This window comes from Hesperophylax consimilis, chromosome 23 (assembly GCF_061612785.1).
Source record: "Hesperophylax consimilis isolate HC1 chromosome 23, BYU_Hcon_1.0, whole genome shotgun sequence".
Taxonomy (NCBI): Eukaryota; Metazoa; Arthropoda; class Insecta; order Trichoptera; family Limnephilidae; genus Hesperophylax; species Hesperophylax consimilis.
Window position 1 is genome coordinate 19,366,058 of NC_142858.1, and position 16,525 is coordinate 19,382,582.

General features: G+C 31.7%; 1 protein-coding gene across 1 annotated transcript in view; it reads left to right on the forward strand.

The window, feature by feature from the left end:
* The window catches only part of LOC149412410 (glutamate receptor 1-like), a 342,856-nt gene that overhangs the window by 228,221 nt on the left and 98,110 nt on the right, over positions 1-16,525 (forward strand). Inside the window, exon 5 of the mRNA XM_089645875.1 lies at positions 12,654-12,857. Within this exon, the coding sequence (XP_089502001.1) occupies positions 12,654-12,857 (204 nt within the window). The remainder of the gene's footprint in view (positions 1-12,653; positions 12,858-16,525) is intronic.

The following is a 16,525-nucleotide window of genomic DNA, read 5'->3' on the forward strand; positions in this document are numbered from 1 at the left end:
AAATTATACACTCTACTGTTCCCTTGTGAGATCACAGCTATTAGCACAAGCGACGTATCCCCTGAATATGGTCACCTATTTATACTTGTAAGTTACACCGTTTGGAGAAAGTACAGATAAAGTTTCTTAGACATGTTCAATATATTTAAAGACAACCTGCGATCGATATCTGTTAAAAACATCAATGTCTAATTTAAAACTGCCGCCACTCAATACTCGAAGAACGATTAGGTATATTTTTGGTTTACTTAATATCTTAGAAACAAACAGTACAATTCACAGAAATGAAATATTTCATGTTAGGTACCTGTTACATGTTTTGTATGGAGAATGTATATTCAGTAATTACCGGGTGACTAGTGCAGTTTATAATATGTGTCTCTATGTGTAAGTGTGTGTATATGTATATTGAGCAATTTATATTATTGTCATGATGACACGTCTAAATTTGGGCAATAAGTCCGAAAAAATTTCGATGTAATATTCTTATAAAATTATTGAATAACTTCATAGACTGCCCTCAATTTTCAAGTGTTATAAATATCCATCTCTGAATTTACTCGATTCAACTATTGCACTCAATTTATATCACGCACCACCAGCGCAATTTCACCGAACTGCCAATATATAAAAATATATTTTCGATATATTCAAAACCTCTTTGTCTTACCTCAAAGCAAAATAATTAGTTGTGAAAGAATTTGATAAGTATTACTCTTTTAACATGATAAGTATTTATTGAACCTTCTGATATACATATATTATATGTTATTTTCTCTGCATTATGTAAAATATCGTTATGAATAATGTTTGTAAAAGCACACTACGGGCGTTCAATGAATAAAATTTAGAAAATACATTTATTATTTATTTTATTTATTTTTATTTATTAAATTTAATATAATTACATGTAATACAATATAAGATATGGGTAGTCCCACAAAGCTGTGACAATCAGCTTGTCTGTAGGTTCTACCATTTAATGTTATAACATAATACACATTAGCTTAAGTTTAAATATTAATACCAAATATAATGTTTAGGATAGATAAACGTTTTGTTCATTTATTAACCACTTTTTTGTCAGTTTAGGGCAAGGTTCCTCATTATTTTTCAAGTTAAAGTTTTCGTTAAATTTGTTATAAATCACAGGTATCAAATAGTCAAGTGTTCTGCTACCATACTTATTTGATATTAGTGGAATTTTTAGGCCTTTTTTTTCAGTAAATCTTGTTTTGTGACTATGCACCAATGGCTTTTTGTACGCATTTTCTCCCGCATTATCCATAATTATAATAAACCAGAGAAGCCCTTTAATTGGGAGTAGGCCCTCAGAGCCATACAGTAATTTTAAGTTGTTTCTTTGTTTGTAAATGCTAGGTTTAACAATTTTAAATCATATTTAAGTTAGTGTAATTAAACCCATTTTCAAGCATCGTTATAAGTATTCGTTTTATCCAGTATTTTATTTAGCCCTTGATTTTAATTGACCGGACCTTTTTTCAGACAATACAGTCACTTTTTTAAATATTTATTTGAAATGCACTCTTGTTTACATAAATAAATGCAAATCTTGGAAGTGGATATTAACCAACTTTCCGAAATCCGATCGAGCCGAAACTCGACAGATAGACTCGTTGTCAAAGACATACTCGCATTTGTCTGAAATTATAGGACATTACATGAGTTAATATATTAAATAAATGTCAGTACTACCCAATCGCGGTTGACTCCAGTCCATGGGTATGAAGGTTCAATCGTAGTAGTTTAAGAACCAGTGCCTGGGGAGAAAAGTTCAATCCTCAGTCAACCTGAAAAAGTTTTTTTTCTTTGAAATTTAAATTGAATGACGCAACCAAGGTGAAAATTGAAAATACATGTATTGTAGTATAAAAACTTTATTTTTTTACCGGTTAATTTTTGTGTACTTCTTCCGGTTTGTAACCGGCCATTCATGTTGTAAAGGCAAGACTTTTTCAATACGCCACAAAGATAATTTAATAACAAAATCGTCAACAACAATGGTAGACTCTAAATCTCCCTCGGTTTCGAAATAAATCTCTTTCTCTGACCCCTCGGGTTATAAAATAGACGCGACCGCAACACTAAAATGAGATCGATTCATATTTACATATTTTTTGTATTTGTTGTTCTTTTAAAAAACAAAGAGGGGATTATAATTAAACTCCCCTTATCTCCTGAGGGACTGTGTTTGGCAATTAAAAACAAAATGAACTTCAACCGAGTTAATTACTTTTTCTTGCATATATTTGCCCTCGTTCTTTTTATGTGCTATGGGAGATGATAAGAGCAAAGACGGCTTGATAAGCAGATAGCATACTATTGTTGTCTGAATTTAAATATTTATAACTTCCTGTAACTAAAGGCAATTGTGTTTCGGGAAAGTTATTAGACAGCGGACTCGAGACGCCACTCAGGGACAAGGTACTTGAAGAATTTGGCCTTCTGTTACTAAATACTTTCCAGGTTTGTCATACTTACCGCTGGAACCTTGTAGGAAATCTAGGTTATTCAAAATAATCTTAGCCATTGAATAAAACAGATTATGTGTGTTATCAATACATTTAATGAATTAGTCCACAATGGATTGCTGGTACCTACCCTGATGTACGGAAGTGAGGCATAGAACTGGGAGTGTTGCAAATGTAAGCGAAATGAGTAAGATCAAGAAATGGTTTGGGATGTAGAGCAAATGAGCGAAGAAAGGAGTATAAGGAGAACGTACGACGCAAACGTAAATGGTAGCAGAAGTTGGGAACGCCCGAGGAAGACATGGCACGACTAAGTGAATCAGATACTTAAGTCGGGCCATGTCAAGAGTTAGAATAATAGAAGAGTGTGTATGAGACGACGTATGAATGTGAATGAGGCAGGGAGTGTGTGCCAAGAGCGAGTTTTTTGCGGTCCGTCCCCTCTGCCTAGGCCTCTCTGTGAGGAAATGGCGTGATGGTTAGTTAGTAAATAAATAAAGTTTTAAAAATAACTAGGGGTACATGAGCATTTAATGTTATGAATGTAACAACTTTAGTTTTTTTTCTTTTTATGTGTTTTTCTCACAAAAGTTTTTTTAATAAAATAAAATACTTTTTTGTTTTAAAACCACGATATTTATTAATTTAAGAACCGACCGGTTTCGCTTTACTTAAGCATCATCAGGGTACAAATTAATACTAAACAAGAAGTACATAATGTGTGTATATATATAACAAAATATAGAGGGAGACAACATGATACAAATATAAGCAACACAAAGACGGTCATAAAATACATTAACATAAGTGCACAAGTAATGGAAAAACCGCTAGATAATTATGTAGACTAATGGGTTATATCAATAAATCGGGAGAAACAAAGCATCAACTGGCATGGTGGTAAGGAGGTAAGGAGAACTGGGATTTTTTTATGGGTTTATTGGAAACAGACCTAATATTGGACTACTTGATATGTCTAATTGATTATTAAGTATCTGACTTTTGGTTTTTACAGCTTTTTTAATTTCTAGTGCCTCTAAGTTGTTTAGTCTGTTACCATGCCCGTTTTTATGTAAGATGTTAGCACCGGTGCTATGACAGAATGTATGATCTTTATCGATCAAATGATTTGCGAATTCGGAAAACCCGTTATTATTGAGGCAACGAAGATGCTCCTTTATCCTAATATTAACATTACGTGATGTCTTACCGATATAGAAAGCCGAACAATTATTGCAATTTAATTTATAAATCCCCGAATGACTTAATTTATCGTCCTTATCTTTAGAATTAATTAGAAATTTACCTATATTGTTATTAGTATAAAAGGCCGGTTTGACTTCAGAAGGAAGGTTTTTTACACTTAAGGTAGAAAAGTGATTAATAAATAAAATTCGCCGCCATTGATAATTAATATTATTATCATTGATTTGAGGACAAGGACTAGCAAAGAGGAAGCGATTAATGGCTATTTGTTTTAGCTTTTTATTTAAGATTAAATCTATAAAATTCGATTCATATCCATTATTTACTGCTATGTTTTTAATTAGTTTTAGTTCACTATCAAAATTACTATCGGACATTGGAATTGTGACTAAACGATGAACCATTGAATGGAATGCGGAGTGCTTATGTGAAATAGGGTGATTGGAGGTGCTGTGTATGACAACGTCAGTATAGGAGGGTTTACGAAAAATGTTAAAATTAATTCTGTTATTAACGATCGATAAGGTAAGGTCTAAAAAATTTAAGGTTGAATTTATGCCTATTTCTAATGTGAATTTAATCTTATTATGAAAAGAGTTTATAAGTTTGAGGAAGGAATTTAGTTGACGCTTAGTCCCTGTCCATATACACAAAACATCATCAACGTATCTTTTCCAGTACAAGACATTTTTAATAAGATGTGAGGTACTAGATAAAATTTTATTTTCTAAGTTATCCATGAATATATCAGCAATCAGAGGACTGGTAGGGCTCCCCATAGCTAGGCCGTCACGTTGCTGATATATAACATTATTAAATTGAAAATAATTTTGATTCAGGCATATATTAAACAAGGAAGTTAAATCTTTTATAAAATCTATAGAGAGATCGGAACTATTTAATAAATCAGAAATTAAACATTTACTCTCTTCTATGGGAACATTGGGGAACAAATTTACAACATCAAAAGAAATTAGTGTAGAATTACTAGGGAGAATCATATCTTTCAATTCTTCTACTAATGAAAAAGAGTTTTTAAGGGTATGTTTAGGTGAAAAAACATTGGTATTTTGAAACACATTAGTAATAACGGATGATATTTTAAAATTTGGGGCGTTACAACATGAAACTACTGGCCTGACGGGGCAATTATTCTTGTGTATTTTAAGGAACCCGTATAATTTAGGAGTTTTGGGATTTTTAGTTAAAAATTTAACTTTGTGATATGATTCATCTTTGAATATTTTAGTTTTACATGCTTGAAGTGTTTGTTTCACATTTTCTTGGAACTTATTGGTTGGGTCTTTCGCAAGTATTGCGAAATTGTCACTGTCAATGAAGTCCGCCACTTTAGAATTATATTCATTTCGAGGGAGTATGATATATCCAGATATCCAGATATTAATATTAGTAACCCGGAGTCGGTCCATACATTTTTTGACCGTGTACAGAACCTGTCTTCTGTACATTTTCTTCCTGAGGAGATATCCCTATTGGCAAAGGGATTAAAATATAACCTTAAATACTCGAATAATAATTTTAATGCGGCAATAGAAGAGGTAGCAGTGGATATAGACACAGCTCTATGTGGTAAACCGAAAAAATTCTGTTACAAAAGTGCTGAAACTTTACAAAAAATAATACCTAAATTTAAACCTAACCCAAATCCTGAGTTGACTATAGTGAAGAATATTCGTGCCAAACTAACAGATGAAGATTTGATCCTCACGAAAGCGGACAAGGGGAATACAGTGATCATACTCCCTCGAAATGAATATAATTCTAAAGTGGCGGACTTCATTGACAGTGACAATTTCGCAATACTTGCGAAAGACCCAACCAATAAGTTCCAAGAAAATGTGAAACAAACACTTCAAGCATGTAAAACTAAAATATTCAAAGATGAATCATATCACAAAGTTAAATTTTTAACTAAAAATCCCAAAACTCCTAAATTATACGGGTTCCTTAAAATACACAAGAATAATTGCCCCGTCAGGCCAGTAGTTTCATGTTGTAACGCCCCAAATTTTAAAATATCATCCGTTATTACTAATGTGTTTCAAAATACCAATGTTTTTTCACCTAAACATACCCTTAAAAACTCTTTTTCATTAGTAGAAGAATTGAAAGATATGATTCTCCCTAGTAATTCTACACTAATTTCTTTTGATGTTGTAAATTTGTTCCCCAATGTTCCCATAGAAGAGAGTAAATGTTTAATTTCTGATTTATTAAATAGTTCCGATCTCTCTATAGATTTTATAAAAGATTTAACTTCCTTGTTTAATATATGCCTGAATCAAAATTATTTTCAATTTAATAATGTTATATATCAGCAACGTGACGGCCTAGCTATGGGGAGCCCTACCAGTCCTCTGATTGCTGATATATTCATGGATAACTTAGAAAATAAAATTTTATCTAGTACCTCACATCTTATTAAAAATGTCTTGTACTGGAAAAGATACGTTGATGATGTTTTGTGTATATGGACAGGGACTAAGCGTCAACTAAATTCCTTCCTCAAACTTATAAACTCTTTTCATAATAAGATTAAATTCACATTAGAAATAGGCATAAATTCAACCTTAAATTTTTTAGACCTTACCTTATCGATCGTTAATAACAGAATTAATTTTAACATTTTTCGTAAACCCTCCTATACTGACGTTGTCATACACAGCACCTCCAATCACCCTATTTCACATAAGCACTCCGCATTCCATTCAATGGTCCATCGTTTAGTCACAATTCCAATGTCCGATAGTAATTTTGATAGTGAACTAAAACTAATTAAAAACATAGCAGTAAATAATGGATATGAATCGAATTTTATAGATTTAATCTTAAATAAAAAGCTAAAACAAATAGCCATTAATCGCTTCCTCTTTGCTAGTCCTTGTCCTCAAATCAATGATAATAATATTAATTATCAATGGCGGCGAATTTTATTTATTAATCACTTTTCTACCTTAAGTGTAAAAAACCTTCCTTCTGAAGTCAAACCGGCCTTCTATACTAATAACAATAAAGGTAAATTTCTAATTAATTCTAAAGATAAGGACGATAAATTAAGTCATTCGGGGATTTATAAATTAAATTGCAATAATTGTTCGGCTTTCTATATCGGTAAGACATCACGTAATGTTAATATTAGGATAAAGGAGCATCTTCGTTGCCTCAATAATAACGGGTTTTCCGAATTCGCAAATCATTTGATCGATAAAGATCATACATTCTGTCATAGCACCGGTGCTAACATCTTACATAAAAACGGGCATGGTAACAGACTAAACAACTTAGAGGCACTAGAAATTAAAAAAGCTGTAAAAACCAAAAGTCAGATACTTAATAATCAATTAGACATATCAAGTAGTCCAATATTAGGTCTGTTTCCAATAAACCCATAAAAAAATCCCAGTTCTCCTTACCTCCTTACCACCATGCCAGTTGATGCTTTGTTTCTCCCGATTTATTGATATAACCCATTAGTCTACATAATTATCTAGCGGTTTTTCCATTACTTGTGCACTTATGTTAATGTATTTTATGACCGTCTTTGTGTTGCTTATATTTGTATCATGTTGTCTCCCTCTATATTTTGTTATATATATACACACATTATGTACTTCTTGTTTAGTATTAATTTGTACCCTGATGATGCTTAAGTAAAGCGAAACCGGTCGGTTCTTAAATTAATAAATATCGTGGTTTTAAAACAAAAAAGTATTTTATTTTATTAAATATGTCAAACCACAAAGTGATTGCTTTCTACAATAATAAAAGTTTTTTTAATGATCTTTATTTTATACAGTTGTAAAATTAACATTTATTATTATTTTTTTAAAATTATTTAAGTATCTATTTTACAAGTATTATAAAACCAAATCTATTTATATTTTATCTTTGATAAGATGGGTTATGACGTCATCCGTACCCCGTCACAATGAACAGCATTTAGACTAACCATTTATTTAGAAAGATGTGACGTCAACGTTAAATGACGTAAAAATTAAATATTTTACTAACTCAAACATCTTTCACATTCTAAAATTTGATTTAAAAAAACTGGAATTCATTTTAGGTTAGATACATACCTTCATAATTTTTACAAGTTTTGATAAAGTAATAATACATGTATGACGCGAGTGTGATTCCAATGGTACCTATTTCAAATGATACTATTACAAAAATCGAAACATTTTATAAATTATAAATTTAGTAATAATAAAAGTTAACAGAGCGTTATATATATAAACTTGGATATTTTCACAAAAAGATTTACATTAATTTCATATGAAAATTATAAACTAAGTAATTCGGTTGTTATTAATACCTATTCTCGTTTATTTTATTGAGTGACTGCGTTTAATATCAATAGAAGAAACAAAAATTGTTTGTGTAGAAAAATGTGCTTTTTCAGGCTGAGCATGTTTTTATTACGATTTTCGTAGTAAACACAAAGTTCCGAATGAATAACGCGAAAAATCGCCTTAGCACTTTGATTTGTCAAGAAACGTTAGTAAGTTAAACGCACAGAGCGAGTGGAAACATTGAATTACGTGTAAACAAGCAATAAGGCGAAACGCGCATTATTTCAACAGCCAAGTCGGGAAAATGTTTTTTATTCCGCCATGCAAAGTGTGTTGTTATTTAACGCGTGATAATTTAATTTTTATAAGGTTCCTGAAAATTTGATTTATGCTCGTTTTGCTAATGTTATTAGTTTCCTTGGCTGACATCAGGGAAATATTTTTCCCAAGAAAAGAGCAGAGGAATGCTGTAAAGCATATGACAGTGGAAAAAACAAGTAAAACCAATTGCCAGCGAAAAGAATACAGGTTAATACCACCTTTTTGATAAGAATGCTTCCAGTTAATTGAAGACTTTTTAATTTATGGTTATCATCGGTCGCTCGTAGTTTCTTTTTTATTAAAAACATCTTTTTGAATTTTGGTTTGGTTTTATGGAATGAATTAAAAAATAAATAAGTAACACAATGGAATCTTCATCAATGGAATAATCCGATCCAGCTGAAACTCCACAGACCGACTCCTTGGCATTCTATCCAAATATTTATTTATTAATTTACGGACAATATGTCCGTTAAAACCATAATATTGACACGAATAAGAAAACATAGATGACAGTGAATGGAGAGTACATGTGAAGGGCAAAGACAATGTAAAATAGAAAAAGTACATACCTATAGAAAATAACTACAAGTCAGAGCATCAATAACGATTAAGTTGTGAAAAATTACACATTACGTATCGGTTTTTGAAAGTCATTTAGAATATTTAAATATTCACGCACAAACTTACATTTCTCGAAAATTGGGTGGCATTATATAAATTTACAGTAGATAATAAATCTCGGTACCATCCAATTAGGATTTGGCTTTAGTGAAAGCACGGTTCATTCAATTTATTCAATCCCTAGGTAGGAAGGTTCAACCTTCAGTCAAACTAAACAACAACAAAAATATATTTCTCAATACATCTGTTAATAAAAAAAGATAAATTGTAGAAAATTTTTTTTTCCGGAATATATTTTTATCTTGTTAGAACTTTAGGTTTATTAAATATCTAAATTTTATATTTCTAAATAATTAGGCAAGAAAGATTCAAACTCCTTCATATTCGATGGCCATCAAATTGATAATCAAAGGAAATTTTATTCTCTCAATAAAAAAAACTTTGTTTTTAAAGGTTGATTTTTTCTACTTAAAGTATTATACTTAAGCGTAAATATTTTACGCGTTATGATTTGCTTGTGCACTGTTCATTTGTTTTTTTGCATTTTTTTTTTTTTTTATACGCCGTAAAAGGCTTTTACAATATACATGATTTATGTTTACAGTGGTTCACAGGAGCGAAACAGTATTATGTTACGATATTACGATATTTAAAATTAAACAAGAATAACATCTGGTATACATAGGTACAATAGCATTTTTATTTTCAATTATATTTGTAATTTTGATTATATTTGTACTAAGAATTTGTTTGTTTTGTCGAGCACTGTTCTATTTTTAACAATATACTGGCGTGGGTTAAGATTGCTTCTCAATTTCAATTATGAACTTAATAATGTCTATGGAAGTTATAAACCACGCGCTGGATGCGAGTGTTTTCACAGAACTAACGAACAGACGAAGCTTTTTTAAAATTCGCAGTATATTTTATCTACAGTTAGCTAGTTATCTAGTTATCTAGAATTAGCACTTACATCTAGTGAGAGAGTTAACACTTACAATGCCTTTATCATATAAAATAAAGTTGGTTGTTTCAGGTGAAAAAAATGTAACAAGCAGTAATTATTGAATGAAACACTAGTATGTATTGAATTATTTCGCGGATAAGAGATAAGCCGCCATATCTCAGTGGTCAGAGCTGTCGACCGGAAATCGAAAGGACACGGCTTCAAGTTTGCTATATAAGGTGTCCGGAGGTAAAGTGCACTAACTTTAGGGGGTGATTTTACACGATTTTGGAACTAGAAAGATGGATAAGTTTCCCAGAATAGAAATCCTAACGTCTTAAGGTAGCTTTTAGGTTAAAAGGTTGAATAAAATATTCTTCTATGGAAAAATATTTTAGTATGGGAAAAAAGCCCTTCATGAAGAATCATCTCCCGAAGTACATTTTACCCGCGGACACCCTGTAAATGGAAAAACAGAGGGAGAAAGAATATATACTACAACAATTTGATAACTAATGGAACGAAAGGGAGGGAGACAAAATTACATATCTAATCACAAATAGTGGGTACAACAGTGAATGTATATATAGTGAGAATGTAAGCCTATGATGTATTTGTTAGAGAAATATTTATTCTTCAAATTTTGCAAATTCACTTTGTGGCACCATTTTATTAATAAAATAATTAAAACACTTTGTTTTTACCACGATAATCTTTATTTTTTATATAAAGTCAACATGTTTCGAGAGCGACGTTCTCTTCATCATGACAATTAATATACTAAAAACTAAATTTTTACTTTTACTTGACAATTTATATATAGTGTTTTAATTATTTCACTAAGAAATATTTATATTACAACACAGTAAAAATAATTATTATTATTATTTAACAGCTTAGATTATCAATTAAGTTTAAAGATTTACTTTAGAGTTTTTGATCTATAATATAATGCCTAGCCACAAAATAATTGCTTGGTATGAAATTTTTATGCTTAAATGGTAAATATTTTGTTAGTAAACAATGACTACGCCGTACCTACGAGCTTTTCCACCATATTTCCGATTTAATTTAAGTACTAACTAAATTATTAATTTTATCACTGATTTGACAGATTATTACTTTAATTATTCAACAAACAATATTACCAACCAAAGCCTGCGGGATTGGTTTGTAACTAATACCTTAGTAAATAAAATTTAATTTTATGTGGATGCAATTAGTTGCAATGGTGACCGGATAAATGATCGAAATGATAATTCATCACATCTTTAAAAAGTTACATAAAGTCATGGAAAATGATTAAAAAAAACTTTATTAACTGGGTCAAGTAGGTTAGGTTAGGTTAGGTTAAAAAAAGTTCATCTTTTTTAATGACTATATATCACTTTTTAAAAGTGTGTTGAATATTCACCGTGTTGAGTTAGCAGAAAACAGAATATTAAATGATGAAGGAAATTATTAATACAGACATAATTCATAGGTTTGCGGGATAAATTATTTTCCAAAATGTATGCCAATAGAAGAAAAATGCAACGGTTGGGGTGTTTCGCAGAAATTCCCATTTTGTTTTTTTAAATAAATCTGTTTGAATTTCGATTTTGTTTTCTTAATCAAATGAATAAATTAATGAATTGATGAAATGGAATCTTGCAACTTGAAATTAACCCATTTTCCGACATCCTATTAAGCTGATATTTGGCAGATATACTCGTTGTGGATGACAATGCATTCTTTCAACCAATAAAAATAACCCCTGTTACAGACTTTTCCAGCTCTGTTCGGCTTCCTAACAAATTGTGATAAGCATTCAAGTTATGATAATTGTGACAACATGATAGTTGGGACAAAATGACAGTTGTGACAGCATGAAAACTATTTCAACATAATAGTAATGACAACGTGATAGTTGTGAAAACATGATAGTTGTGACAACGTGATAGTTGTGATAACATGATAGTTGTGCTTTACTTGAAAGCTGAAACTGATCTAGAAACGGTGTTTAACGGAGACCTTTCAAACTAAAAAAAAAACAAAATTGCGCAAATAAGCTAAACATTCTGATAATGGGACAAATGAAATTTTGTGAATCAGCCAAACCTTAGTATTCTGTCTCTTTTGAAGACTTTTTCTCAACTGAACTCGGTCCAAGAAAGCCAATAGTTGGCCAACTAAATAACTAAATTATCGCCATCACGCTCACTCCATTTCCCTTCAGAGTAGGCAGAGATAAAAGACCGTCACACAACTCTGTTATTAACTTTTAATTCGTTTATTGTATTAAACATGCCCTTCTATTATTTTAACCCTTGACCCGACCGTGTTACGTCTTCCTCGAGCATCCCACACTTCTACCATTTAACACCATTTGTCCTTTATCTCTACATGCTCAAACCATCTAAGCGTCCTTGCTTAATCTTAACCATTAAATTTAAAAAGACTGATATGACCACGTTTAAATCAGCCTTGTACTATTTCAGTTTTTGTTATATTTTTTTTATATAAATCTCTTCATTTTTAACACTAAGTAGTTTGTCGGCGTAAATTTTTGCTTTATCATGCCTTTGAGAGCTCGGTTGTAAAAGGGGAGTGGTTACAACGGAACTATTAGCGGTGTGCTTATATATGTTATGGTAATAAAGAAATTGGTCTGGTTAGATAAGGTCTATTTTCCTTCACTTTTCTTATATGTACTGTTTTGGAATGGAACTGATTGCTTACTAAGCCTTTTGTCTGTTGTTTTTGCAGGCCCAAGCCGCGCTGATGTACGACGCGGTGTACGTGCTTATCGAGGCCTTCAACCGGCTGATGCGCAAGAAGATGGAGTCGGCGCGAGGAAACTCGCGACGCGCCATGCTATTCAGCAACACGTCGCGCTCGCTGGACTGCACGCCCAAGGGCTGGGTTACGCCTTGGGAGCACGGTGACAAGATCTCCCGCCTGCTTAGGAAGGTACCTACTAAACTAATATATCCTTGTATAGCTTTACCCAATTCTACAAAACAAAACCAAACCTCACATAACCTAACCTAACCTAACCTAACCTAACCAAACCGTTTACTTTGCGAAATTAAGTAGAAGTGAATTTAATGTACCATTATATACAGCTGCCAGAATAACACACGGAACAAATTACAAATGGAGAGAATAACTGTAATTAAACATCTCAAAAAAAATATTTTCCAACTTAAACTATCAACCAAAACATCTCTTTGTGGGCTTCGGGGGTATAACCGACTCACAGCGCCCTTGCGGTGATTTTGCACAAAAACGGCGCTATACAAGTCATCCAATTATTATTATTATTATTATTTTTGAGTATCAAACATGGCAAGACGAGACGACGAGTCGGGCCTATAGTCGTTTATAATGATTTAATGTAGTTTCGTTTTATTAAAATAAATCGACAGTCCTGATGTGTACGATGAAGGAGGAAAATAATTAATATCCTTATACCATCGTAGGAAAAGCATCATTCGGCCAGCCTCGTGATTCATCGACTTTCCGCCCAGCCGCCAAAACTCTGTGCGGTATATTTTGGCATTGGGTCTATTCTAAATGACGATGAATTATTAATTGATAATGAATTTATGCGTATATTTTAAAATTAATAAAATCATTGTTTTATTTATATTTTTTTACTTCTTTCAATGAAAATCATGTTCGATGTTTCACATCTGCCAAGCGTAAAAAGACGGCTTTTTTTTAAATTACAAAAATTATTGAGCACACACTTTAAAATTTTAAAATGTGGCAAAAAAAAGTTTGACGATTAGACATCAAACAATCCTAACATTACCAAGCACAAGCTAATCCAAGATAAGTACTTATTATATTGTTTTTCCACTTGAATAAAAAAAAATAAGATTTAACCGAAATTTTAAAATGTGGCAAAAAAAAGTTTGACGATTAGACATCAAACAATCCTAACATTACCAAGCACAAGCTAATCCAAGATAAGTACTTATTATATTGTTTTTCCACTTGAATAAAAAAAAATAAGATTTAACCGAATTTTTGTATTGCCAAAACAATTATCAGTCGTAGTAATAATAAAAAATTATACAAATGTACGGTGTAAACATTTGAAAGAAATTTTATACCCTAAAACCTATATGAAGTTTTAAGAAAATAAAATGGAAAAAAAACTACAGTTTTAAGTATTAGCCTTTTCTAATTTATTTTAACATAACCTTACCTTACACTTCCCTACAATCCTAATAAACCTTACCTAATATAACATTAAATATCCTCTCCTTGCCAAACACCTATTCCATTAAACAACACATTTTTTTTCTTTAAAAACATTATTCGCGTAGTAAAAAATGATTGTGTGAAACATTATGAATTTATTCAGTGGTGAGATTTAAGTTCCTGACGGGCTACCGCGCATTATGAGGTACTTTCTGCAGGTATAAATCATTTTCTCTATCAGCCCCAAAGCAACCTTTCACATTTTTTATCAACTGATAATGTGAAAATTGCCAACTCACGGTATTTAATGGAGTGTGTTAAATGAATATTTGACAAGGCGTTTTTATCAACGCCCGCGCAAAGTTTGGGGAGATATACCACTATGTGTTACGCACTTACTTAAATTCGAATTCAAAATTATAAGTCTCTTGCAAGAAGATTGAGCGCCAAAAATTGCGTTGTTTTAATTTGTTATTGCATTTTGTTGTATGTAAAAACGCAAGCGACGAACAAATATTAGCAACAAACATGCAATGAACACCGAACGAGCATGCTACGATCATTCGTAGGTGGCCCGCTACGAACCATGTGGTGCGCGTAGATGTGCGTTTGGTGCGCGCAGTGCGTCCACATATGCGAGCTTTGCGACATTTGATGCATTTCATGTTGTTTATTTAAGTGTTCACGATTATTATGGAACGTGTACATTTTCTAACTGAAACGCAAGCCGAGCCTTGAATTGTGTGAAAGGAATGAAGCAACCGCAAGCGATTTTTTACGCCATTTGCTGTTGCTTCGTTCTTTTCCCAAAATTTGAGGCTCAGCTCGCACATGTATTCGCTGGAAGAAGTTTTACTGTAACATTTCTAACTGGGGTTACACGCGAACCGAGCCACAAATTACGCAAAAGGAACGAAAGGTTCCTTTCAAATAAGTTGAGGTTCCCACAAGCACATGTATTCGTAGCTTTACATTAATGAAATTGCCATTGGGAACAAATCAATGTGTAGTTATTACTAGGTGGAGATGCTACTAGTGAAATAACAGAAATAATAAACAAAAATAAAATACAAAACATAGTCCCCTTACTCATAAACATGATTTTAATTCTACACAACCATTTACCATACATTAATGGTTCTGTAAAATTCAATCAGTTGTATAAAATTTATAATACGTTTATTAGTGAGGCTCAGTAATATTATAGTACAGTAGAAAGTAGAAAGCAAGAAAGAAAATAAATAATGGTGGTGCAATGTTACTGTGCCACTGTAACATTGTACCACCCTACCGCTGTACCACTGTACCATTGCCCGCGGAAAAAAATAAAAATAAAATCATGCCATAATCGAATAACGATAGCGGTGCTTTAAAAGCCACTTATCTTGAATAAAAAATTATAAGCGACGAATACTAGGGCGCTTCATGTGTGACATTTTTTTATTGAATTTAAATTTTGCACATGCATAGTAACTATTTTAATGACAATTCATTTATTTTAAGGGTTTAAAAAATAAAAGGTGTTCATGTGGAAACGAAATTCTGCACTGAAAAATAATTTGAAAAGTTAGGTTAGGTTGGGATGTGATTAATTACATTAAATTCAATATCAATTATTTTTCAATGCAGAACAAAGTTATTAAAAACTCTTCAATTATAACCGGGACACTCCCACAAAAAAACTGTATTAGGAAATGAAACTTTTGAAAATAAGAAAATTGTACGAATACAACATATGCCTCCTAATCTACAAAATCCAAAATGGACTTATACACACAAACACAACATTTAAACAAACGTCACAAGTACACGAACATTATACTTGGCAGCATAACAAATTGTACACACATGCTGTAAGGACTGAAAGTGGCAAAAGAGGCATTGGCCACGAGGGTGTACAAATTTACAATCTCCTTCCATATAAACTTAAAACGGAGAGTATAAATGTATTTGAAAAAAACTTTTTAATCTTAAGTTATTATGACAATATTAGAAAACTACTTATTTAATGTTATTTATTTAAGTTAAGAAAGTGAAATGTAAATTTCTTTTAACTTAATAAATAAATAAAAAATTCTAAGCAATATCTAAAAAAATTAAAAGTAATAGTTAGTATTAAAAGAAAAACGTGAATTTATTCAGCTTTCCATTTTCAGTAACATATTTGATTTATTCATTTATAAGACTACCTTTCTCTCCTTCCTTAACCCTCGCTAGATGAAAATTTCTTTAAATGTTGTATTTTAATCATACATATATTTACATTATTTGATGTCCGTGATTTTTAAAACTTGTAGGATGAATGAAAGCCTCGCAAATATTCTTCTCCGCAAAGAATCACCGTCTAGGTCGAGAGGCTTAGAGAATAATTGAAATCGTGATTTTTTAAGACTTCAAGCATATTATGTCGGGTTCTTTCGCTTCAA